The following is a 9,499-nucleotide window of genomic DNA, read 5'->3' as shown; positions in this document are numbered from 1 at the left end:
TTTGTCCCTGTCAAATAAATAAATAAATAAACGCTACAGCCGGTGCTATAGTTGGCTACGGTAATGTGTTGGACTTAAAGCTGCAATGCTTAAGCCGCTCTGTCCTCCCCGCGGGACTCGATGTGGCCGATTTCGATACGCTACCGATTGTCCATCTCTACTTTTAAACAGTAAATCTCTGTCGTGTGTACTATTATGTCTTATCGTGCATGTGTGTGTGTGTGTGTGTGTGTGTGTGTGTGTGTGTGTGTGTGTGTGTGTGTGTGCGTGCGTGCGCGCATGCTTTCGAACGAGCGTGTGTGTGCGTGCCCTCGACGCTGAAGGATACTGAAGCTGCGGTCAGTGATCTCCAGGTTCCACAGGTTGATGCGCAGGTCGTCGGTGGAGATGTAGGTCTGCAGGTCAGAGTTGACGGAGATGGAGTTGATGTGGTAGGTGTGTGCGTTGCTGAACACGCGCCTGGCCGTGGCCTCCACCATCAGGTCCATGGGCTGCAGCACCGGCACCTACACAGGAGACCAAAGCAAAGCAAAGAAAGTTCTTTGGTTACCCAGGGAAGTGGACTAAGCTCGAGATCAGGGGGGCAGTCAGACAGATATTTTGTGAAGCCACTAAGGAAATCGGGACATCCTGAAAGTTCATATAATGGCCTGTTGTGGCGCTGTCATTGGGCCCAAAAAAAACCATATCCACATAGAGGTCCATGTATTTGGGCCCAACTTCACTATTACCTTAATAAACATGGTCGTGCTTCCAGTCACTAGTTTAAAGTCTCATTTCTCATGTCATAATATTCTTTTTGGAAAATTATGGTCCCATTTATTAAAAGAACTAGAATTTCGCGGGCCTTCGGCCCGCTCATCCTAGCGGCGCGCAGCGCAAATTGGAGGAAGGAAATTGTGAGAGGTAGACAAAGTCACAACATTTAAAATGTTGGTCTCAGTGTATTTTTTATGGAGTCTGAGTGTATTTGTAGGAAAGAATTGTCATGGCTGGTTCTTGCCTTGACAAACATTCGGAGCAGGAGACGTGCGGAAGATGAACAATATATGATTTATTAAATAATAGGCCTATATAAGGAACTAAAAATAACTGCAGTACTTAACATAACAAATTATATGGAATGTGTAGTCAGTGAGTCAGTGGTGTAGGTGTAGTGTATGGATGTGTGATACATGGTGTGGTGCATGTGTGGATGGAAAGAACAATCAAACATAAAGGAACGGAGGCATGGAGGCTAATGAAGGGAGTGGAGGCAGCAGGTGTGGCTCCTCTGGATCTCTCTTCTCAACTGGGATGAGTGTGGTATTTATGGCCTCTGGGAGACACCGGGCCAAGGTGCTCTCCCATCAGCCATCGGGCCAATGCCCTACCCAGGCTCACCTACAGGATGAAAGTTAGGCAATAGGCAGGCACATCCACTACTCAGTATGTGTGTGGGGTATCACACTCCCCCCCCCCCCCCCCTTAAAGTCGTGGTCCCAATAGGAACCATGACTGTCCATTTATCCTACATACATTTACTATACATCAAATGAATTAACATGTTACATTTTACAATTAAGTGCACTATATTCATCAAATGTATACCTACGGTTAATTAACGAAAATGTCCCACTAATCAAAAGATTTTACATTTTACAATGAAGTGCACTATATCATTTTTAACATGTTGTTAAAGGAACAATTATATTGGGCAGCTGATCCAGAGGAGGGCGTGGAGGAGTGGGGTGATGTGGAAGGGGTGTTTCTGGTTCCAGAGATTGTCATGGTTGAGCTTGTAGAAAAGGAGACAGAAAAGTTTGTCAGTAGAGCCTGCATAATGGGAGAAACATGTCCACCAGGGCAGACGTGAAACAAAGGATAGTGATTTGTTTGATCATAATCATGTTCAGGTTAGCATCAGTTTTATATTATTCAGAAATGACATGTGTAGAAATGACATATGTAGCAATGCAACAGCCTTACGTGAATGGGGATTGTAGGGCCAGGAAGCACAGCGCGAAGCAAGGCTTGAAAAACCACATTGGTAGTATGATGTTCCGGCTGTCTTTCTTTCTGCTTTATGGCATAGGTGAGAGCTTCTGTGGGAGCAAAGGTTGACAAAGTCAAAACATGTAAAATGTTGGTCTCAGTGTATTTTTAATGGAGTCTGAGTGTATTTGTAGGAAAGAATGTTAATGTTAACAGTGAACGCAGTTGTTGTGGAAAGGCCAACTTAGTAAAGGAACACTTATATTGGCCAGCTGATCCAGAGGAGGGCGTGGAGGAGTGGGGTGATGTGGAAGGGGTGTTTCTGGTTCCAGAGATTGTCATGGTTGAGCCTGTAGAAAAGGAGACACAGATAAGGGATGACTCAAGCACAAAATGTGAGTGTTAATGTTAACAGTGAATAGTAGAAGAAGCTGCAGTTTTGGTCAGTAGAGCCTGCATAATGGGAGAAACATGTCCACCAGGGCAGACGTGAAACAAAGGATAGTGATTTGTTTGATCCTAATGATCTTCAGGTTAGCAGCAGTTTTATATTATTCAGAAATGACATGTGTAGAAATGACATATGTAGCAATGCAACAGCCTTACCTCAATGGGGATTGTAGGGCCAGGAAGCACAGCGCGAAGCAAGGCTTGAAAAACCACATTGGTAGTATGATGTTCTGGCTGTCCTTCTTTCTGCTTTATGGCATACGTGAGAGTTTCTGGGTTACCCGTCCTTGAGCTGGCAACATAAAGCTGTCCGTGAGTGAAGACAGGGGACGAAAGCCAGACCCCCACTCTTGTAAGTGTGTGTCCTTGGGATTTGTTGATGGTGGTGGCAAAAGCGGTGCGGACTGGAAACTGCGGTCTGGCCCACACAAAGTAGGAATGTTAATGTTGAGGATCAGCAATGAACTTGATTCTAGGGATCAGGACTTCCTTTTGTGTGGCTGCAATTTTGCATAGCAGCAGTTTGTAATTAACATGTTAAATTGTACAATTAAGTGCACTATATTCATCAAATGTATACCTGAGGTTAATTAACGAAAATGTTCTACTAACCAAAATATTTTACATTTTACAATCAAGTGCACTATGTCATTTTTAACATGTTAGATACACTACTACAATACTTCAAAGTGTAAAACACCCTTAGAGCCCTGGCCTTGCAACACGTGGACCCTCCTCCCCCCCCAACAGTGAACACAGTTGTTGTGGAAAGGCCAACTTAGTAAAGGAACAATTATATTGGGCAGCTGATCCAGAGGAGGGCGTGGAGGAGTGGGGTGATGTGGAAGGGGTGTTTCTGGTTCCAGAGATTGTCATGGTTGAGCCTGTAGAAAAGGAGACACAGAAAAGTTTTGGTCAGTAGAGCCTGCATAATGGGAGAAACATGTCCACCAGGGCAGACGTGAAACAAAGGATAGTGATTTGTTTGATCATAATGATCTTCAGGTTAGCAGCAGTTTTATATTATGTGTAGAAATGACATATGTAGCAATGCAACAGCCTTACCTCAATGGGGATTGTAGGGCCAGGAAGCACAGCGCGAAGCAAGGCTTGAAAAACCACATTGGTAGTATGATGTTCTGGCTGTCCTTCTTTTTGCTTTATGGCATAGGTGAGAGCTTCTGGGTTACCCGTCCTTGAGCTGGCAACATAAAGCTGTCCGTGAGTGAAGACAGGGGACGAAAGCCAGACCCCCACTCTTGTAAGTGTCTGTCCTTGGGATTTGTTGATGGTGGTGGCAAAAACGGTGCGGACTGGAAACTGCCGTCTGGCCCACTCAAAGTAGGAATGTTGAGTATCAGAAATGAACTTGATTCTAGGGATCAGGACTTCCTTTTGTGTGGCTGCAATTTTGCACAGCAGCAGTTTGTTGTTGAGGGTTCTCAGGAAAAACAGTTTGGTGCCATTGCAGAGTCTGAAGTGTGATTTATAGACAATTAAAGGAGTTCAGTGTAAACAATGTTGTCAGTTTTGCCCTCATCATTATTGTCTATTAAAACTTTGACAGCACTGGCTTTCTTTCCCCTAGAGAAGGCTGTGTACAGTTGGCCATGTGCGAACACAGGCTGAGGCAAGTAGATGCCAACTCTGTCATTTTCCTGGCCCTGACCTTTATTTATGGTAACGGCGAAAGCTAACCTGACAGGGAATTGTCGTCTGATGAAGGTAAAGGGAAACTCCTCACCTCTGTCATAGTGCGGGATCCTTGGAAGGAAGATTCTTTCACCTCTGTTTGTCCCTAGTGCAATTTCACACTCAAGTACTTTGTCCATCATCTGCACCAGCACCATTCTGGTGCCGTTCTTGAGAGTGCGGTCGCGACCTGATTGCAAGTTTCTTAGCAGCATGACAGGAGCTCCTAGTTTGAGCTTCAGGTTATGGTCAGGGATTCCAGAGGGTGTTAGTGAGTTGAGGAATTCTATAGGCAGAGAATCCTTGTAGTTGTCCTCTTTAACTGAGTCAGCTGAAAAGTAGATTTTCTCTTGTCCAGGGAACTCAGCTAAGCACCTGTTGTTGATTTCGCGTATGTCCTTGTTTAATGGAGTGTATACAGTGCCTTTAAGAAGGTTGTCTTTGTGGACACAGCCATTGTGCAGGTCAGGAAAGGTGTTTGAAATGAGAGTATCCATATCCTTTACCAAGTGCTGTGGTGGAATGTGGACTTGAATGGCAGTATCTCCATGTGTGATTTTGTCTTCCCCCAAGTCCAGGAGGTAGTTGGCAAACTCCCTCTCAGCTATGTCAGTCCTCATGTTGAAGTGTAGTTTGTGTTCTTTCATGAGAGGATAGAGTGGAGACATTTGGATGCAAGCTCTAACAATTTGGGCTCTGCTTGCTCTCTTGATAACGGGGAGTGTCTGCCTAGGGTCTCCACCTAAGAGGACAGTTTTGCCACCCCAAGGTTGGTCAGAATGCATCAGGTCCCTCAGTGTTCTTTCCACGCACTCTACATTGAAGCGGTTAACACTGAAGATCTCGTCCCAAATGATTATGCTGCTTTCTTTGATTAGCTTAGCCAGGGAGGACTCAGCTTTTATGGCACAGACGGAGTCTTCAAAGATAGGGATTGGTATTTTAAATCTTGAATGAGCTGTCCTGCCACCCTCAAGGTTCTGAGCAGCTAAGCCTGTGCTGCCAACACACAGCACAATGCCATTCTGTGCTCTAATGTTGGCTGCAATGACCTTAAATGTAAAGGTTTTGCCATAGCCTGCTGGGGAGTTGAGAATGAATTGTCTTGTGATGGTGTCCTCTTTTGGTGCATTCACTGCCTGATAAACCGCCTGGCAGAGTGCCATCTGTTCCACATTCAGTAGAGGACTAAGCAGCTGTACAATTTCTTCTTGTTCTGTGTTGTTGAATCTTTCTGATGTGAAAATTTGTGTCAGCTTTTCCTGCTCAGTTAGTGGTGTTGGCTGTGGCATGTCCGTGTAGTTGGATAGACGATTTCCCATTTGTGAGAGCTCATCATCCAGTGCAAGTAGTACCTGGTTGTGGATAAATGCCTTGTCTACTGCATCTGTAGGGCACATCTGTGCAGTGGCTTCTGCATGGAGGAAGTCATCACTGAGCTTTTCGAAGAATTCTTCAAAGAGGTGTTTGGGCTGTGATGGGTGACAGTATTGGAGGATGATAGCAAAGGTTTCTCTGAGTTTTCTTGAGGATGCATAACTTGAGACTTCATGCATGGCAGTGATCCATTCTCCATCGTCCTCCAGCAAGCCCATGGCTCGTGCTGTGTCTTTGAAAGTTGTGTAGTGGTTGCCCTCATACACTTTAAGGTCGTCATAGCTTGTTGGTCCCCTGATATGAGCCAGGAGCATTTTTAAGTAGAATCTTTCTCCCTGGAGTACTGATACATTGGACATCCTTCCTATTGTTGTTGGAGTGTGCGTGTGCGTGGATGTTGGAGATCTTTCCTTCCACATGTGGCTGTTTGAATTCCAAGTGTAGTGTTCTGGGATGTCCATGTACAGATGTTGCCTTGCATGATGGTCACTGACATTTAGCTGGAAGAAGGCCAGTAATGTAGTGGGTTTGGCTGCTGTCAGGGCCTCCTGTGCATGGCCTTCTGTGAAGATGACATTTTGTTGGCCTTCTGTGTGGATAGCGAGACTGAAGACAGCAGGGACTCTGTGCTGGATTTTGTACTCCATTGTTCTCCAGTGTGCGTCATGAGCATCAATTGTCCTGGCATTGATGAATCTGGAAATCTCATCCTTATCTTCAATGGTGACAGTGCCAACATCAACTCCCTTATGGATGTACTTGTAGAGGTACTTGATGGTGTGAAAGGAGCCGACAAATTCAACATTAATGTGGCACTTGTACTTCAGAAGGACCCAGGGGTTGTAAGGCACGACCCATCTGCTGTCGAAGGTAAAGCCGTGCTTGCTAGCAGTGTGACCGTTGATGGGTCTTCTGTACTCTGGGTAGCCATGGCCATTGTGAGGTAGGCGAGTTTCATCACAGTATGCTTTAGGGAATTTCTTGGTACAGATGCCATTGACCATGCAGGGGCTGTTGGGGTTGACTGTTCCACAGGGTCCATGCAGCATTGTTTGAGACACCAGCTCATACAGCTGTGGCTCTGTCTGTGGGTTGGGTATGTCTGCCCTAATGATGTGATCGATGTCATCAACACTCAAGGTCTCATGTAGGAGTAGGAGGATGTGAGCGTGTTTCAGTCCTCTCAACTGTCCCTCAATGGTGTGTACTCTAGCCTTCATGTTCCCAAAGACACCCAACTTAATGTCTTTGAGGAGGTTATCCAAGAACCATTTGAAAACTTTGTTAACAATGTCTGGTCTGTCATTGGGCTGCTGTCCTGGAAAGAGGTTTTGCAGAACACCGTCACTCCGTGGGTTTGCAGTCATGGTGATGAATAAGTCAAAGTTCTTGTATCTGGCTGCTATTGCAAGGGCATCAAGATAGTGCTTGTACAGGTATCTGGGGCTCCCAGTGTGGCTAGCTGGAAGAATGATGCGTTGACCAATGTGGGCAGCCTCAGTCTGTCCTGGCTGGGTTTGTTGAGTAGCCAGGATGTCAGACAGACCTGAATACTGATGTACCCTGTATTTGTCTTGCAGTTCCTTCCTCCTGTAGAAGATCATCCGGCAGCTTTCTATCTTGCTGTACTGATCGCAAAAGTACTCTTGGCCAAGTCTCCCCGACCTCAGTAGAGTGTTGAAGGAGGTAGTTCTGGGATGCATGTGGAATCGGAAGAATTCTTGAAGGCTGACTTTTTGTGTGGTTGAAGTTGCATGAACTTTCATAATGTGATTATCAATGCTGTAGCCGGCATCTCCATGTGGCAAGATTATGGGATAGGCGGTTGGATCATACATAGGATGGAGTGCATTGATTCGTGTTGTTTGTCTCTGATTAGGTGCATTAGCTGCAGTTCTGTAGAGTACAACATCCCTCGGCTGTGTTTGTTCCCCGGGTGCCAGAATAACCACATTAGTCACATCTGGATTAAGATGACGTTTGTGTGCTCCCTGTGAGCTTTTGGCCTTGAACACAATGGTGAAGTCCTCACTTGGGTTGAGGTTGAACATTTCCGCTCCGCTCTTAAAGGACCTGACTAAAGGATTAACTGTTTTCAGGGCATCCTGAATCAAGGTCAAAGTGTCTTCCCTAACTCCATCTCCCCTTGCGTGATGAAGGCGGTTCTTAATTTCATTGTCTTGGTCATAGACAAAGATTTGTGAGTATTTGGGTTTGTGTGTGTTGTCAGGAAAGACTGCTGAGGGAGTGAGGTGGTACATCTGGCCACTCATCTTGAATGGTTGTGGGCCACGTCCTCTGAAGTTCATTTTCGTGCCAGACACAGACTTAGAAGCCATAGAAACCAAGCCATTGTACTGTCTGATGTTGTCAAAGAACTCCCTTGACTGTGGTGACGTTCTGGCAAACAGAGATGTTAGTGCAGGAGGTGGGTCCATGAATGGTTTGAGTTGAATTTGGCCATAACGGCAACAGGCACTGAAGGTTTTTTTTCCAACAGGACCTTTTGACGTCTCCCAGGGGAACATGAGAGCATGGCATGAAATGCAGACCGAGTCCATCCTAGGTGTCTGTAATGGATTGCTGTGTGTAAGTAGTTGAGGTGGTGTCCAGGCTTTTCGGAAGTGTGTTGTCTTTTGTCTGGTCATGCGTGATTGTGGTTCTGTGAAGGTAGATAGGAGAGTATTAATGAGTTATTAGAAGTGATGAGAGTTGTGAAATGTATGCATGTTAGGTCATGGAGTGAATGGTTATCAGCAAAAGTGCAGTACAGGGGTAATGGGAGAAGATGAGTAGTTAGTTACCTGTGGCCAGAGGCGTTTCCAATGAGCGGGTGTGTGTCGTTGTGTGGTGGCTGGCCTCATGATGCTGAGCTGTAAAGGTAGTGGTGAAATGTAAATATTGTGTTGTTAGAAGTAATGATAAACTGCAAGTGTAGGTCATAAATGGAAGAAGTGTTATTTAATGATGGTGTTGTTGCATTAAAGTGACACACACACACACACACACACACACACACACACACACACACACACACACACACACACACACACACACACACACGTATGTTGATAAAATGGAGAATAGGAAAGTGCATGCAAGCACAGAAAGATAACAATGCACGGGCTTGAAAACTATTAAACACAGACAGAAGTTGTCAGAAGCACACACATGCAACATGTTATGAACGTGTGATTACCTGTTTCTGGTGCTGTTGCGTGAGTGGAACGCTTCCGTTTGGCGTTGCGTGTATCTGCTGAAAGTGATGTGCGTTTTTTTCGTGGTCTGATGTGTGTTTCTGGGGGTGATGTGGTAGTTGTCCTGTCCTCATGGCTGGGAGCTGAGATGGTAGGGGAGAAACGTAAATTGTATGTAGTTATGATTATGAGAGCTAATGTTATCATCTGTGGTGCAATAGTTATGTAATAATGCTGCTGTGCATTAATGCAGTCAATTTAAATATTTGTGAAGTTGGTAAAGCACACACATGCAACATGTTATGAACGTGTGATTACCTGTTTCTGGTGCTGTTGCGTGAGTGGAACGCTTCCGTTTGGCGTTGCGTGTATCTGCTGAAAGTGATGTGCGTTTTCTTTGTGGTCTGATGTGTGTTTCTGGGGGTGATGTGGTAGTTGTCCTGTCCTCATGGCTGGGAGCTGAGATGGTAGGGGAGAAACGTAAATTGTATGTTGTTATGATAGCTAATGTTATCATCTGTGGTGCAATAGTTATGTAATAATGCTGCTGTTGCATTAATGCAGTCAATGTAAATATTTGTGAAGTTGGTACTACCATGTGGGTAATGATATTAGTGTGTAGTTACCTGTGGCCAGAGGCGTTTCCAATGAACAGGTATGTGTCCGTGTTTGGTGGCTGTCGTCATGCTGCTGTGCTGAGATGGTAGATGAAAAATGTAGATATTGGGTTATGAGAAGTAATGATAAACTGTATGTCAGTAAAATGTGTTATTGCAGAATGTCAGTAGTGCATACATAATGTAACATAG

The 9,499-nt window shown here is 45.1% G+C and overlaps 2 protein-coding genes and 1 long non-coding RNA gene across 4 annotated transcripts in view; all 3 read right to left on the bottom strand.

Moving 5' to 3' along the window:
- LOC308322780 (serine/threonine-protein phosphatase 2A 55 kDa regulatory subunit B beta isoform) overlaps positions 1-9,499 on the bottom strand; it is an 85,253-nt gene that overhangs the window by 9,978 nt on the left and 65,776 nt on the right. For both annotated transcript variants that reach the window (XM_080774221.1, XM_080774222.1), the window contains exon 5: positions 329-506. In XM_080774221.1, coding sequence (XP_080630347.1) covers positions 329-506 — 178 coding nt within the window. The remainder of the gene's footprint in view (positions 1-328; positions 507-9,499) is intronic.
- LOC308323082 lies at positions 1,505-4,796 on the bottom strand. Its single transcript, XR_013964797.1, has 4 exons — positions 3,490-4,796; positions 2,581-3,308; positions 1,969-2,324; positions 1,505-1,777 (listed from the first exon to the last, which is right to left on the bottom strand). It is a non-coding gene; the product is annotated as an uncharacterized lncRNA (long non-coding RNA).
- On the bottom strand, positions 5,018-9,382 carry LOC308322852 (uncharacterized protein; the record flags this gene model as incomplete). Its single annotated transcript, XM_080774341.1, has 6 exons — positions 9,317-9,382; positions 9,009-9,149; positions 8,693-8,833; positions 8,298-8,366; positions 5,472-8,155; positions 5,018-5,035 (listed from the first exon to the last, which is right to left on the bottom strand). The coding sequence occupies exons 5-6, from the start codon at positions 8,139-8,141 to the stop codon at positions 5,018-5,020; spliced, it is 2,688 nt and encodes an 895-aa protein (XP_080630467.1). The 5' UTR covers positions 8,142-8,155; positions 8,298-8,366; positions 8,693-8,833; positions 9,009-9,149; positions 9,317-9,382.

The sequence above is a fragment of the Protomyctophum bolini genome (genome assembly GCF_963924005.1).
Source record: "Protomyctophum bolini genome assembly, chromosome: 10".
NCBI classification, from domain to species: Eukaryota; Metazoa; Chordata; class Actinopteri; order Myctophiformes; family Myctophidae; genus Protomyctophum; species Protomyctophum bolini.
Note: the sequence above shows the minus strand (reverse complement) of the source record. Positions and strands in the feature narration are given on the sequence as shown.